Here is a 16,716-nt window from a genome sequence, read left to right as displayed (position 1 = left end):
GTAAAAACAAAAGGCTAAGAATTGTGAGTGTTATTGCCGGCCCACGAAACATGACACATGACAGACAGACACACACACACACATTCTACAACCCCCCACCCCCCATTCTCTCTCTCCCTTCGTAATGGCCCAGATACAGATACGAAGTGTCCAGGAAGGAAGGTGTGGTGCCCTTCCTCTCCACGTGCCGGCTCTGAGTGCTGCCAGAGAGCACCTGGGACCCTAGTGCAGGAGGAAGCAGCAATGGCCACGGACTGAAATCGGCCCTGTAGTGTCCACTCTAGCCCATTTCTGTTTACCGCTAGTGCACTCAACTTCTGAGCCAAGATTTCCAGAAACAAAGACAAACAGAGATCAGCCATAAGCCTTAATCCTTAAAGGGAAAGACACATCTCAATTCTCCAGGGAATAAAAAAGGAGAATATCCATATTCCAGAATTTTCCTTCTAATCCAAATTCCCTGGTCAGTTGGGGCCCTGGGTTCTCATGGCAAGACAAGCATTCAGCAAGTGTTCCTGTGCAGGATCTCAGGCTCAGGCTGTGGTCTGGCTTTGTATAAAAATTGGTAGGGGGCTTCCCTGGTGGCGCAGTGGTTGAGAGTCCGCCTGCCGATGCAGGGGACACGGGTTCGTGCCCCGGTCTGGGAAGATCCCACGTGCCGCGGAGCGGCTGGGCCCGTGAGCCATGGCCGCTGAGCCTGCGCGTCCGGAGCCTGTCCTCCGCAACGGGAGAGGCCACAACAGTGAGAGGCCCGCGTAACGCATAAAAAAAAAAAAAAAAAAAAAAAAAAAAAAAAAAAAAAATTGGTAGGTATGACCCATCTCCTCTCTTCTAGGACCTAAGTGTGGGAATGGGCTTTGGCTGAAAACTGGGGATCAACCTGAGAACTGGGAATGGTTTCTCACTTGGTAGCCTTCTTGCCTTCTGGCTGGGGCTTGCTTTCTGTCTCGGCCTCACTCAGCTCCTCTGTGGGGCTCTGGGGCTCAGAGCGAGGAAATGCTGTCTTCAAGGTGTCCACGATAGCGCTCACCACCACCTGCAGGAGTCAGAGATGCAGGGTCAGACAGAAACCACAAAGGTGCTTTCTGCACCCAGGACAAGTAGACGGCTGGCCTATCTAGCAGAGCCTTATCTATCCACACAGACACTAGCTAATGACTTAGTGGAAACTCTCTCCCCTTTTCTCTCTGGCCATAAAAATCTTCTTCCTCACAGAGTTAAGATAAACAATGTCATGGGAAAAGAAGCCAAAACAATGGGATAAATAATAATCTGGAAGTTCTACAGGCTGGTGAAATACTTTTCATTTTCAATTTTTTTCTTTTCATACAGAAGAATTTTTTTTTTTTTTTTTGCCACGTTGGGTCTTTGTTGCTGCGCGTGGGCTTTCTCTAGTTGCGGCAAGCAGGGGCTACTCTTCGTTGTGGTGCACGGGCTTCTCATTGTGGTGGCTTCTCTTGTCACGGAGCACGGGCTCTAGGCGTGCAGGCTTCAGGAGTTGCAGCACGAGGGTTCAGTAGTTGTGGCTCGCGGGCTCTAGAGCGGAGGCTCAGTAGTTGTGGCACACGGGATTAGTTGCTCCCCGGCATGTGGGATCTTCCCAGACCAGGGCTGGAACCTGTGTCCCCTGCAATGGCAGGTAGATTCTCAACCACTGACCCACCAGGGAAGTCCTCATACAGAAGAATGATTTTTCATTTCCAAACTGATAATACTTTCACCAAGATGTGACTAAGTGGAAGGAATGCAGACAGGAATATACGGAGAAAAGAAAGAGTGATAAAGATTAAGAAATACCCTCTAGAAACATATGTGATATAAAAATGCTCAGAGCAATTCACACAGAGTAAAAAGTCTGGTTTTTCAGTTAATTTGAACAATTTCTCTTCTTTAACTAGAGAAAGAATAACAAAAATCACTCAGGTTAAAGTTAAGGAATCTGGAATTGATATAAACTTCTCTACTCATAAGGACGAAATGAAACAATCCTCACTGAAGAGTAAGAATTATTTCTATTTCTCAGAATGGGAAAATGACATACAGACATTTGCTAAAAAGAAAAAAGAACAAACAAATGAAACCCTAAAATATCCAAATGGAAGGAGACGTTTACTTTTCCTTTGGTGCCTCTGGCTCATTAATGAACACTGCTGGCTCAGAGCAGCGCAGCACCTGCTTGACCTTCTTCTGTGCTAGTCCTCCACAAGCACAGCCAGCACAGCCGAGGCAAGGCTGAAATGGTCAAGCAGGACCACAGTAAAGACTGGGGGACAGCAACCCAGGGAAAGAACAGAGAGAACCGCATGAATGCGGATAACGTAGCTGAGAAAATACAACTCGCTCTCTCGGCTCACAGGACGAGTCTGTGGTGAGGGTGCATACCTGTCTTGTTCACTCCTGTATCATCAGCAACGCATACAGTACATGGCTTTAAGTAGGCATGCAGGGGGCAGATGTTGAAAAAAATCAATGAAGGAACACGTCAGCATGGATGAACACACCTGCAGGGAACTCTGGGGGTTTTTCCTCGTCTATCCCTTTCTGATTTGCAGTTTTTTCCTCACAGCAGTGAATGTCTCCTAACTCCCACCACGTGAAGTTCCACTGTGTCACTTTATCCCCTGAAGTCTAGATGAGAAGAGGGAGAGGCCTCTTCTGCCACAAAAGTCAGTGTTTTCTAACCTCTTAAAACATATGCATTTTTTGATAAGCAGAAACCTCAGCCTTCTGCCCTGGAGGTGCTAAAATCAGTTGGCAACCTCTGCTCACAGGCTCCAGTGTTGCGCTCAAATGTCCTTCTCCTACGTCTCCAAAGGTTCTGAGTTACCATCTTGAAGAAGGTACAGTTCTCTCACACACTCTTCTCCAGCAGAGAATCACTACACAAACCTAAGTCCAGCTCGGTGTCCTGTCTTAGGGCTCTTTCCTGAGTGACCGACCCTGGGAATGACCTCTGTCTCCGGGAGAGACCTTGCTGCCCCACCTATCTGTGGAGATGCAGAAGCACCCTTACATCCCTCCCCTGGAATCGCAACGCCATGACATCCCTGGGAGACGTGTGTACACCGACTGGGGCGGGGTATCGTATCCTCATTAGCTGTTCTCTGTCGTCCGGCAAGTAGACGACCTAACCAATATTGGCAACAGGTCTTGAAAATCCCAGTGCGTGTTCCACTTACTGCTGGGTGCTGCGTCTCCCACCCCCACCTCCACACCGATGAGAAACTAGGGCTGAGCACGGCGGCCCTGCTCGTACCTTGTCTATTCTGGAGACCATGAACGGTTTCTTGACAAAGGCAATACGAGCATCTGTGTTCAGAGCAAGGAACTCCTGCATCTCCTCACTGTTAGCGATCTCAGGAATGGCACAGAGTTGCTGCAAGAGACACAATAAGGACTTCAAAGAGAAATTCTGGTCCCCAGCTCTCTCCACCTTGGCTTGGGTGTCTGCCTGGTGGCTAGAACGAGAGCAGAGGGTGCTGACCTTCAGGAATGATTCCAAGAGGCTCTTGCGGGCTTCCACTCTGTCACTATCCATGTTTCCAAATGGAAGATCTGGAAAGAGCTTCTTAGGACCCTTCACATCTTAAAAAAAACGTGAAGTTAATTCATTAACATTCACTACGAGCCATTCCATATAAAAAGCGTCCTGTAGGTAAAGGAAATAGAACTGTTGAATGCAGTTCCCGGGCATTTGTGTTCCCTCACCTGCCGGCTGGAGCTGAGAGGCGGCCCGAGGCTGGCGAGGGGGCTGGGTCCCAAGGCCTGGGGCTCATCCCTTCAGAGTCCCTCCCCTGGGTCCTCCCCTCCTTCGGATTTTTTTTTACTTCAGGAGTTCCAAATATACCCCAAGGATATAATACAGACAACCTACTTTCCTTATTAATGATAATATTAAGGTATAAGAGGCCAAACACTATAGTGGTTATGAATAAGGGCCCGGAAGTTTAAATTTTGGCTCCAAGCCCTACTATAATAATGACCTTAGGCAACTTGCTTAATCTTTCTTTGTTTCTTTTCTGTAAAATGGGGATAATGATAGTATCTATCTTATAGACTGTTATGAGAACTAAAAGAGCTAATAAGCATAAAGTGCTTAGTAGAGAACTGGGCATATATTTTCGGTATCAATTATTGTTATTAAGAAAGAAAATGTGCAACTGAAATACACAATTTATGCCAAAACTTATTAAAATGTTTGAGTGATCGCTGGCATTTTTTTAAAAAACAAAGCAGCTGCTTACTAGCTTATTTTTCGAGTAAAACTTTATGTTTTCTTACCGTTCCTGTGCCTCACAAGTACCAAACAGCACACCAAAAAGCCTGTTGTTAAAGGAAAGCTGGCAAGGATTTCTAGATGACATTTTAAGATCTAAGAGCAATCGACCTATGAATTTGGAACAGTTAACACCTCACACTACCTCACAGGCACAGGTGGACTGTGGAAGTTTCCTTCCTAAGCTTAAACTAGATGGGGCCCCAGAACAAAGCATTCGGTGGCAAAGAAGCACCTCGGAAAGAATGTCATTAGCACCATCCAGCACTAAAACCCAAAATACCCAAAAGCAAACTGGGGGAGCACAGGATCCCTGAGGCTGCACTCTCCCCCTCCACCCTCCCCACAAACCAACAGGCCTCCAGCCTCTCAGATCAGGGTGGCTCGATGTGAACAGCAAGCAGGCATTCTGGGGCTGGGGTAACTCCTGACTTTTGATGAACTTTCGTAGATCGGGTTTCTCCTCCAGACGGGTCTGCAGATTCAGGAACTCACGGTAACGGCGGTTCACGGTGTGGTAGGCCAGCTGCTGCAGGCCACTGCTGCTCTCGCAGTCAAGGGCGGTCTCATACTGTCGGGTGAACAAATTTGTTTACTGTATCAGCTTACTGGCCACACAATAAGAGTAGCGTAGGGGTAAAGGGAGCAAGATGCTCCTCTTCTGTTCCTGAACGTATTAGATCTGACCGTTGCTCTAAGTTGTAATGAGTAACTCCAACTGAGTGAATTACGGAACGAGATGCATTTCCCAACAGATGTGGCCTAGGAAGTGAAAAATGAGTTTTACTGCCCTCCACTCCTTCTTCCATCTCAAAGCTCTCCCTGCAAACACTCTCTTTACTTATAACTATTTTCAAATCCCAAAGACACAGGATAAAAAAGAAGGTACAACACTGATAAAAATGACACTGCCTCTTTCATCCCTAATTATGGGGTTGGATGGTATAAGGGGATAACCATCTTGTCATTACACGCAAGCACTGATTATCTATATTAGTTGGGGGAAGAACAAATAATCCCAAACAGCCGATGAACAAAAATCATTTGTTTGCCTGGAATGCATTAAAGGAACATGTGTTTTTGTTTTGCTTTGGGCAAATTAATTATCATTCTTGGGAGTGACGCTGAGTTTTTCTTCCCGAGCACAGGTCATCTGTAAGATGAGAAGTCATGTGGAGACTAGAGATGTTTTAAGGGGTCAGAGTCTGCTGTCTTCATAGGCTTGGAGAGCTGGTATGTGGGAAATGACAACGGTGCTGAAAGTTCCCCCAGAGCGAGCACCCCGAACAGCATGAAAGCTGCAACTTCACACCTACAGGGGGAGACTTTTTGACAGAGTAGTTAAGATATGATAAATTCTGTGCAAGAACAATATATGTGCTTGTTCTCATTAAGAGTAGGTTACTGTTATTGTTTGGTTAAGGTATTATACTGTGGCAAGTGATGGAAGAAACGATCTCCTTGTTGGTGGGACTTGAGGCTGGTGTTTAAAATTTTTCTAGAGGCAGAGAGAGGTATTCCTTATGAGCTGAAATGAGCAAAGTAGTCCCTGAGACCAGTGCTGAGAAGAAAGGGTCTAGGTAAGACATGCAGGTGGAATTCAGGTTAGAGCTCTCAGACTTGGAGCACCTGGGAGTTACGATGCTCTCTGTGGAACAGTCTGCTCCTTGAGGGACACTATTTGATACTGACACGGTCCCAAGCTTGGCTGCACCTCAAAATCACTTGGGCTACAAACTCTGCTGTCAGAATACGGATTCTGATAGGCGCTGACGGATTCTGAATGAGAATTTCCCAAGAACGGGCCCCAAGATTCGTATTTTTTAAAAATACAACTCTCCAGTTGACTTGGAGGCAGCTTATCCCCAAACCAGCTTTAGGGAGCTGCTGCTCTAATCAAACCAGCCACCCGATCCATGAACCCCCTTTATATCATTTCTGCCAAGCAGTTCCTACTACTGCTCTTAAACATCTCTAGGAATGAAGAACTTGCTACCTTTCGATGTATATATAGGTAAATAACCTTCCTTCCTAAAACAAAAAGTATGAAAGATACCAGTACTTAAAAAAAGAAAGAAATTAGCAGGGAAGAAGTTTGAAAAGAATCTCTGGACAACACTGTATCCATTGGGAACCACTGAAAAATATGACTCTCAGTATACCAAGATTCTAGGATTGTTTGTGAGGGTATCAGATAGAGGCCTACTCTGCTTCACAAGTGAGCTTCAGACCATTCACATATAGATGCTGGCTGAATTAACCATAGCAAACTAAGTAAGAGTAGCCTCTCCCTCTCAAAACACTGACTCTGCTTTCCGATTCATTTCCCAGACCAGAGTGGATGACCACAGTTCTAACCCTGTTACCTTCACCGTGTAGAGCGTGTATGGGTGGAATCCGGTGCCACTGTGCTCTCGAGCAGTAATGGTGCCGGTAATACGAAGGTTCTGGATGATAACGGGGCCATCTGGACTGCTCAGGGGCTCAAAGCTGAAGGTGGCTGAGCTGAAGGGACCAGGTGGAGAGGAGGAGAGCAGTACCTGTGGGAGACTAGGATCTAGGGAGCTCACACCATTGGTGAGATCTTTCTCTAAGCATGAGGGTCGTGGGGGACACATCCTTTCTGGACTGGCCAGCAAAGCTGTAAGAGAGGTGACATCTCCCTGCTCTACGTCCTTGTCTGCTGTGTCAATCTGGATCTCTGGGCAGGAATTCAGCATGGAGACAAGCAGGCCGGTCTCTGTTTCTGTTCCTGGACCCTCCTCAGCTTCTGCCCCTTCAGTTCCTTCAGATCCCTCTTCATCTTTAGACTCCAGAGCCTGGGAAGCCCCTAGGGCACACAAGGAGTCCTGCATCCTGGCAGAGAGGAAGGTGCCTGGGTTCACGAGCACGATGGTTTCTTTGCCCAGTTCAGACAACGGAGACTCCAGCTCTGCATCTTCGGACAAGAACAGAGGCTGCAGGAAGTGAGAAGAGTTGTTTCCTACTTCTCTCTCTTCTAGCACTCCCCCCAAATCTCCCTCCAGTGCTTCACGGCCTTCTTCGACTTCTGGGGAGGGGTGTGAAGGCTCACTATAGTTTAGGAGCACTGGGGCTGGAGAAGGGGCTCTCGCATCTGCTAGACTCTGGACCTCCACAATCAGTGGCAGAGATGTGGGCACTGAGGGCTGTTCCAGGGCACTGGCTGGGCAGAGTGGTTTACCCACTCCTGCTGGGCCAGTTCTGGCCTTGGAAAAGATGCCCACTAGCACAAGGTGGATCCAGTCCGGATCTGAGAGCTTGCTGATCAGTGGTAACATGACATTGCAAGTAATGAGTTCCACCACTACATGGCGGCCGGTCCGGGTCTCCAAGTGGGGCTTTGGCACTAGGCCTTGAAGCAGCACGTTCACAATGCCACGTGTGTAGGCGACCTCAGCCCTGGGACTCTGTACTGCGGGATGTGGGGCGGTGGCCTGGCAGTAAGCCTCCCAGAGCTGGGAGGGCTCATCTGTGCCACTCTGCTTCCCCGTCGTGGCCTCCTTTGCCTGAAGATAGCTCTGCAAGTGACACCCACAGAGAGTGAGAACCCTGTGGGCAAGAGCATGGCTGTCTGCCCTGGCCATCCTTCTCCGGAGCTCCTGGACCAACCCTCGCATGGCTGCCTCCATTTCCTCCTCGAAGGCGGGCTCCTGGCTCACCGTGCGATACCAGGACGACACGAAGTCCCGCATGACCATCCGGATGGTGCGGTCGATCTCCTGCTCCAGCTGCCTCTCGGCCTCGGGGTTTGGGGGGCAGTCAGCCATGGGGATGAAGCGCTCCAGGTGCAGCCGACCCGAAGGCCCCACGATGGCGTCGGCGCCCAGCCATCCTCCCAGCACCAGCAGCAGCGCAGACAGAAGGCACAGGAGCCACACGTTGACCAGGAGGTGGATGACCAGAAGCCAGCCGAGCACGGCCCCCAGGGCCACCAGCTTCCGACTACTCAGCAGGTGACTGAGGCTGGGCCCGGCCGGGGGCTCCTGCGCCGCGGTCGCGGTCTCTGCCTTCATGGCGGGCGGGAGGGGGCTCCCCGGACCAGCTGCCCCCTCCTCCATGTCAGAGCCGGCGATGGGGCGCCTACTGCGGCGCGAACACGAGAGCCGGGCGGCGGGCCCCGACGTCCTACAGGCAGGGCCCGGCGACAGGCGTGGCTCAGCGGCTCGGCCTCTCCGCAGCCCCCTCCGGCCGGGGCGCGGCCCTCGAGGAAAACCCTTCGGCCTTCATGGTGCCAGGGCGGCGGCCCGCGGCCTCAGAGGGTGGGCAGGGCCGTGGGCCCACAGAACACTCACGGACGCCGAGGACCGGGGCGCCCGGGAACGGCTCGCGCTGCGCCCCGCCCCGCTGAGTCCCACCTGCAGTGAACTTAGCGGCGTCTCCTCCGCGGCCTCACAGGGTCCCTCGCCGTGCTGGAACCGCCGGGCACCTGCGCTCCGCAGCCCGCCTCCTGTCTAAGCGGCCGCCTGGCCCGGCACCGGCGACCACTTCCGGGTCGGCGGGAGCGAGGCATGTCGGGAGAGCGCCGCGCGCCCCGCGGCCCGGCGCGGCCCAGCGCGGCCCGGCTCCCCCTGGTGGTGAGGAGCCTCCGTGACTGCACAGCGCGAGCCAGCCAAGCGTGCGCCCACTTCCCAGAGATGGGGACCTGCGAGCAGGCTTGCAGGTAAGGACCCTCCGAGACTCACTTCCCGCTCCAGGGATTAAATGAAGTTTGCAAACACCGGGTACCGTTTAAGCAAACTCAGTAGTCCAATTACTTTAATCTCATTTGGGCATATTTTAGTTGGCCTGGTGATACATTTTAACATTCACCCCCCACTCCCCAGCGCCCCTCTCCCAACTCCCAGCTCAGCTCAGCGAACTTGTGCTCAGGAATTGCTGAATACAAGGCATAAAACATTAACACAGAGACAGATTTATTCCTAAAATTTCATAATACCGTATAATAAAATCTTTTTTTGTGATTTGGGGTTATTTGCTGGTGGCATTGCCCGAGCAATTAAATCTTTTGAGCATCTGCTAGGTTCAATCCCTGTGATAGGTAGTGTGGAGGAGTAAAAGCGGTCCTTGTCCTCAAGGACCTTGCAGATAATTGCGGAGACGAGTTCTTGGGTCATGAGTGCATATTTAATAATGCACGTCAGTATGGGATATGGTCAAATGCAAATTATTATATGTATGAGGGGAAGGAAAGGTCACTGTGGGTTGTAGTGGTTAAGGGAGACCTCAAAGAGAAGGGAGCCTTTCTGCTGCCTTTCTATTCCCCTCCATCTCTTCTTCCCTTTTCCTCCCCAAATATATAGGAAAAGAAAGCAGAGATAGAGATGTATGTTCAGACAGTCTTCTGATAGATTTGCTTGGGAATGTGCTCTGTTTGATTGGTTTTGGGTTTTTTGCCTTCAGTTGTCCACACAGACGGAATTACCTGTAGGAAAATTAAGTATTCGACAGTAGCACTGACCAGGTGTAAGAGTGTTGGTGCCAGTTTCATGTGAAGCCGGCTTCCTTCTGCATTTTGGCCCCCGGGAGCTCTGTGTGCATGTGGCTTTCCTTTTTATTTTGGCACGGGACGTGTATCATTTGTACAGGGCTGTTCATGGTTGTCTTCAGCACTCTCTGTGCTGTTAGCAGCTTTTCATCATGATGGCCTTAGTCCCCACATATTTAGAGGAATCTTCAGGCAAACTCCAACCCAAAATTGTGCCAACAGGAAGCATATCGTGGCTTCTCCTCTCATCTCCTTTTCAGCTATTGGGGTAAAGATCTCATTTGAATGCAAAGGGAACCATTGTTTAGATGTGGGGCATAGTTCATGACTCTCACTTCTAAAGCAAAAGTTGGATTTAGCATCAAAGTGCCCACAAAGCGAACTGGGCACATTCCTGAGCTCCCAGAACGCTGGCCACTTCACTGGTGCTCTGCTTCTCACAGAAAAGGAGCCTCAGAAGTGAGTGCTGCTGTCTTTGTCCTCCCAGACCATTCCATTGTCCTCAGGGGCAGTTAGAAGATCACAGAGAAATGTCCCTGCCACCGAGCCAAGAACTAAAATAAGAACTGGATGACGAGGACTTCCCTGTTGGTGCAGTGGTTAAGAATCCGCCTGCCTGTGCAGGGGACATGGGTTCGGGCCCTGCGCCGGGAAGATCCCACATGCCATGGAGCAACTAAGCCCATGCGCCACAACTGCTGAGCCTGTGCTCTAGAGTCTGCAAGCCACAACTACTGAGCCTGTGTGCCACAACTACCGAAGCCCGTGTGCCTAGAGCTCGTGCTCCACAACAAGAGAAGCCACCGCAATGAGAAGCCTGTGCACTGCAACGAGTAGACCACGCTCGCTGCAACTAGAGAAAGCCTGCCCGCAGCAACAAAGACCCAACACAGCCAATAAATAAATAAATAAACTTATATATATAAAAAAAAGAAGTGGATGTTGGAGGGACTGAGGATGAGTCTGAAGAATTCCCCAAGATGGTTCAGAGAGGAAGTTTACACTGCAGCAGAATCTGGAATGCTCCGGGCAGGAAGAAACTGACCTTGTAAGTGGGCGCTGTGCCACCTGACCAGATGGTCTGGAGCACTGAGGTAGCCGCGAGTGCCTTCCTGCTTCTGAAGCGGATACGCGGAAGCAGCGTCTGCCGATGAACACAATGTTGTGTTAGTTTCTGCTGTACAACAAAGTGATATGTATACATATATACATATCCCCATATCCCCTCCCTCTTGAAACTCCCTCCCACCCTCCCTATCCCACCGCTCTAGGTTGTCACAAAGCACCGAGCTGCTCTCCCTGTGCTATGCAGCAGCTTCCCACTAGCTGTTTTACATTTGGTAGTGTATATATGTCAATGCCACTCTCTCACTTTATCCCAGCCTCCCCTTCCACCCCCCTGGTGTCCTTTTTTTTTTTTGGTACACAGGCCTCTCACTGCTGTGGCCTCTCCCATCGCGGAGCACAGGCTCAGCGGCTATGGCTCACGGGCCCAGCTGCTCCACGGCATGTGGGATCCTCCCGGACCGGGACACGAACCCGTGTCCCCTGCATTGGCAGGCGGACTCCCAACCACTGTGCCACCAGGGAAGCACCCCCGCCCCCGGTGTCCTTAAGTGCATTCTCTACATCTGTGTCTTTATTCCTGCCCTGCCACTAGGTTCATCAGTACTGTTTTTCTAGATTCCTATATATGCTTTAGCATATGATATTTGTTTTTCTCTTTCTGATTTACTTCACTCTGTATGACAAACTCTAGGTCTATCCACCTAACTACAAATAACTCAATTTCATTCCTTTTTATGGCTGAGTAATATTCCATTGTATATATGTGCCATATCTTCTTTATCCATTCCTTTGTCGATGGACATTTAGATTGCTTCCATGTCCTGGCTATTGTAAATACAGCTGCAATGAACATTTTGGTACATGACTCTTTGAATTATGGTTTTCTCAGGGTATATGCCCAGTAGTGGGATGGATGGGTCATATGGTAGTTCTATTTTTAGTTTTTTAAGGAACCTCCTTACTGTTCTCCCTAGTGGCTGTATCAATTTACATTCCCACCAACAGTGTAAGAGGGTTCCCTTTTCTCCACACCCTCTCCAGCATTTATTGTGTGTAGAGTTTTTGATGATGGCCATTCTGACTGGTGTGAGGTGATATCTCATTGTGGTTTTGATTTGATCTAATGATTAGAGATGTTGAGCATGTTTTCATGTGTTTGTTGGCAATCTGTATGTCTTCTTTGGAGAAATGTCTATTAGGTTTTCTGCCCATTTTTGGATTGGGTTGTTTGTTTTTTTGATATTGAGCTGCATGAACTGCTTGTATGTTTTGGAGATTAATTTGGAGATTTATCCTTTGTCAGTTGCTTCATTTGCAAATGTTTTCTCCCATTCTGAGGGTTGTCTTTTCGTCTTGTTTATGGTTTCCTTTGCTGTGCAAAAGCTTTTAAGTTTCATTAGGTCCCATTTGTTTATTTTCATTTTTATTTCCATTACTTTAGGAGGTTGGTAAAAAAAGGATCTTGCTGTGAATAATGTCATAGAGTGTTCTGCCTATGTTTTCCTCTAAGAGTTTGATAGTGTCTGGCCTTACATTTAGGTCTCTAATCCACTTTGAGTTTATTTTTGTGTATGGTGTTAGGGAGTGTTCTAATTTCATTCTTTTATGTATATCTGTCCAGTTTTCCCAGCACCACTTATTGAAGAGGCTGACTTTTCTGCATTGTATATTCTTGCCTCCTTTGTCAAAGATAAGGCGACCATATGTGCGTGGGTTTATCTCTGGGCTTTCTATCCTGTTCCATTGATCTATATTTCTGTTTTTGTACCAGTACCATGCCGTCTTGATTACTGTAGCTTTGTAGTATAGTCTGAAGTCAAAGAGTTTGATTCCTCCAGCTCCATTTTTCTTTCCCAAATTGCTTGGGCTATTCAGGGTCTTTTGTGTTTCCATACAATTGAAAATTTTTGTTTCTAGTTCTGTGAAAAATGCCATTAGTAATTTGATAGGGATCGTTTTGAATCTGTAGATTGCTTTGGGTAGTATATTCATTTTCATGTGTATTGTTTTGGTATGGTTTTGAATCCACTTGTTTGTGACTTAAGTTGACTTAATCCACTTCTTTATGACAAAAGACCCAAAAAAGTTGTTTTTAGAAGTAAAGTTGTTTTGATATAAGAATAAAGTATGTTGTGATGTCATCTCATCAGTTGACCTTGATAAGCACTTAGCAACTCGGCTGCTGAGGGACCCCTGGGGGCTTATCGATAAGAACATGTTGGGAAGCAACCCTGGGGAGGGGACACTGAGACTCTAAATACTGAGAGTTTGTGAGGAATATCTGAGAGTTTCTGCATGGGCAAAAGCCACCGTTTGCTGATCTAGGTCTCTGAAGATCCTGAGACACCTGCTCCTGCCATGGCCAGGCTGCTCTGGGCCAGCAGTGGTGGGAAACTGTGCAGTGGTCTCCGGCAAAGGGGGGACAGCGGTCTCAGGCAGAGAGGGGACAGCGTTCCTGCCAGAGGGGTGCTCCTCTGGGCAGTGGCACCAGCACCCACACCTCGTTCCCTAGCAACGTACGCTAGCAACAACGGACTCTAGTTGTGAGCTGGCAGCTGGAAGTCATCTCTCGGTGGCTTTCCCAGGTACCAGCTCGTATAAAGGTACATTTGGTCTTTATTTCTTTCATGTCCCCTTGCCTGGAACAAGAGTGAAATTGATCATTTGTTTGGTGTCTGTTATTTCTTTATGGGCTTATTAAGAGACATTACCCCGTGTGCTCTTTGCTTGTGCAATTCCCACAGTGAACCTGTGCTCAATAAACTATTGGCAAAGACAAGCTCAGTCTCTGAGCTTAATTTTGCCCCCCAAAAAAAACAGACATGTAAGTAGATAAATATAACTAAATGTTATCCCGTGGGGTATGCTAGTTGCAGTAGAAGTACGATAACCTGGGAACTCAGAGGAGGGTGGTCAACTGGAGAATTGGATGGTGCCATTAACGTCTTCATAGAAAGTTTACTCTTCAGTTGGAAAAAGAAAAAGAAGTAAGTTATTTTAGGTGAATGGAGGGTACAGAGAGCAAGGGGAATGGGGGGGGGTCTTTTACGCAGAGGCAGCCGTGAGAAATAAGCAGGGACAAGGCAGGGGTGCTGTAGCAAGAGGACAGGATGGAGGCAGCTCATGTCCCACCTCGATTTTCTCTCAAAAAGAGGAGTCATGGTAATGCAGGGAAAAGAGGGGTAGTGACGGGTCAGGTGACTTGGGAAGAGTTGATAGTTTGGAATTATTGCTACAAGAATTAGAAGGAAGTAATGAAGGTCATGGAGAAAAAGGAAGGGGGACCAAGGACCAAGCTGAGGTTAAATATCACGACTTTGTAGTGGTGCCAGTATGTGTTATTGAGCTATTTTCTCCCGAGGTGTTTAGCGCTCTCAGTATAGGAGAGAAGAAGGAAGGAGGCTGGTTTGCTGTGATATTTGAGGTGTCTGGGTAGAGGAAGTGAAAGGATGAGGTGTTCAGACCTCGACATCCTGAGGAGAGAGCTGTTCAGATTTAAATTCACAGTGTCTGGGTGTCCAGGGAAGGAAATGCAATAGGAGAGGGAAATGAGTTGTGAGAACAGGGTTAGGGGTCCTGGGAGAGAGGGAGCGAGCCAGAAGAACGGGAGTCCTGTGGTATAGATTTGTCTCTTGGAGCCTGGGTTTGTGTGCTGACGGTGCTCTACCAAATTACTACAAACTCAGTACATTTATTCTCCTACAGTGCGAGAGGTCGGAAGTCTAGGCTGAGTTGGCAGGGCGGCATTCCTTTTGGAGGCTCTAAGGGAGGGTCTGCTTTCTTGCCCTTTCCAGCTGTCTGCATCCCCTGGCTCACAGCCTCATGTTACATCATCCTCTGCGTCTGTTGTCACGTCTCTTTCACTCTGACCTTCCTGTCTTCCTCTTACAAAGACCGTTGTGATTGCATTGAGCCCTTCCAGACAACCAAGGAGAGTCTTCCCATGTCAAGATTCTTACCTTAATCACACCTGCAAAATCTCTTTTGCCATGTATGGTAACATAGTCACAGGTTCTGAGGATTAAGGTGAGGACATCTTTGGGAATCCATTATTTGACTTTCTACAGAACCTTCGTATCTAGAGATGAAAACGTTTCTGTGATGGTGAAGTCTGGGTGCGGCAAAGTAATGAGTTCCTGAAGTAGGGTATAGATAACGTATTAGGGCTGAGGAAGAAACTCTGAATCTGTTTTTTAGAGGCTGATCCACACAGGATTGGCAGTCACTAATGCTAAGCTAGGGAGAGGGACCGTGGTCTTGGTACACATGTTCTCAGTAAATGAGAAGGATGGCCAGGAGGTTGATGGATGATATAATGAGAAGAGTAAAGTATGGAAATACCAAAAAAGGAGGAGGAGATTTTGCATAAATTAGAAAATGAGTCATCTGAAAGAAGCTATGCAGGGGCTGGGACATTGCTGTGACATCTCACACCCTGCCTTAGATGCAGTGTTGAAAAATAAATAGCCACCAGAAAGCAGCAGGGAAAAATTGCATATTATTTATTCATTCACTCTCTATTCATAAATCTATCCATCCATTCATCCAACAGACATTAACCAGATATTGAGAATTTAAAGATGGATTTTATACGGTTGCTTTTCTTAAAGGATTCACAGTCTAGTGATAGGCACTGACACAATGTGTAAAGTTCTATAAAAAAAATGTGTCAGAACATGGGAATGCAGAGAATTAGGGGATGTTTCATGGAAGAGGTGACATTTGAGTGGGCCTTGGAGGATGGCTAAATTTCCCATGAAGATGAGAGGAACTGGTCATTTCAGGAATAAGGAGTACTGAGTAAGCTCCCGAACTAGTTTGCTGGGAGTCTTATAACAATATATATACCACAGACCTTCAGCAACAGAAATGTATTGTCTCACAGTTCTGGAGGATGGAAGTCCAAGGTTAAGCTGTTGACTGGCGTCTATGGAGACCTCTCTCCTTGGCTTGCAGATGGCGGTCTTGCTGTGTCTTCACATGTGCCTTTCCTTTGTCGTGCCTCCCTGGTGTCTCCCTCTCTTTTAAGGACACCAGTCATGTAGGATTAGGGTCCACCCATGTAACCTCATTTAACCTCAGTCACCCTTTAAAGGCCTGTATCAGTCAGGGTTCTCCAGGGAAACAGAACATATACACATATACGTATATGTACATGTAGCTGCACACTTATTACGAGGAGTTGCCAGTGAGCCTGAGAAGTCCCAGGATGTACCATCGGTGAGCTGGATGCCCAGGAAAGCTGGTGGTGTAATTTCATCTGAGCCTGAAAACCTGAGAACCAGGGAGCTGTGGTATAAATCCCAGTCCAGGAGCCAGAGAACATGAGATGAGATGTCCCAGTTTGGTCAGTGAGGCAGGAGAAAAGGGGTAAATTCTTCCTCCTTCCTCTGCCTCTTGTTCTGTTCAGACCCTCAAGGGATTGGATGAGGCCCACCACGTTTGGGATGATGCTTTACTTTACTGAGTCCACTGATTCAAATGTTAATCTCTTCCAGCAACACCTCACAGACACACCCAGAAATCATGTTTACTTTGAGCGCCCTGTAGCCAGTCATGTTAACATAAAATTAACTGTCACCAGGCCCTGTTTCTAGATACAGGTCACTTCTGAGGTATACCGGGGGTTAGGACTTCAACATAGGAATTTTAGGGGGACACAATTCAGTCCCTAACAGTTCCTTTCTATATGTGGGTTCTCTGAATGGTCACATTTTGATGATAAAGATACTGAAAAAGAAAATGATAATTTTTTAAAAAAAATTAATTTATTTATTTTTGGCTGTGTTGGGTCTTCGTTTCTGTGCGAGGGCTTTCTCTAATTGCGGCAAGTGGGGGCCCCTCTTCATCGCGGTGCGCGGGCCCC

At 48.0% G+C, this 16,716-nt stretch overlaps 1 protein-coding gene across 1 annotated transcript in view; it reads right to left on the bottom strand.

The window, feature by feature from the left end:
- The window catches only part of SNX19 (sorting nexin 19), a 34,668-nt gene extending 25,890 nt beyond the window's left edge, over nt 1-8,778 (bottom strand). The window contains exons 1-5 of the mRNA XM_065881564.1: nt 6,643-8,778; nt 4,709-4,847; nt 3,485-3,585; nt 3,257-3,376; nt 906-1,036 (exon numbers count right to left, since the gene is read on the bottom strand). Of these exons, the coding sequence (XP_065737636.1) occupies nt 906-1,036; nt 3,257-3,376; nt 3,485-3,585; nt 4,709-4,847; nt 6,643-8,355 (2,204 nt within the window). The 5' untranslated portion in view covers nt 8,356-8,778. The remainder of the gene's footprint in view (nt 1-905; nt 1,037-3,256; nt 3,377-3,484; nt 3,586-4,708; nt 4,848-6,642) is intronic.
- Nucleotides 8,779-16,716: the final 7,938 nt, after the last annotated feature.

Source organism: Phocoena phocoena, chromosome 8, assembly GCF_963924675.1.
Source record: "Phocoena phocoena chromosome 8, mPhoPho1.1, whole genome shotgun sequence".
Taxonomy (NCBI): Eukaryota; Metazoa; Chordata; class Mammalia; order Artiodactyla; family Phocoenidae; genus Phocoena; species Phocoena phocoena.
Note: the sequence above shows the minus strand (reverse complement) of the source record. Positions and strands in the feature narration are given on the sequence as shown.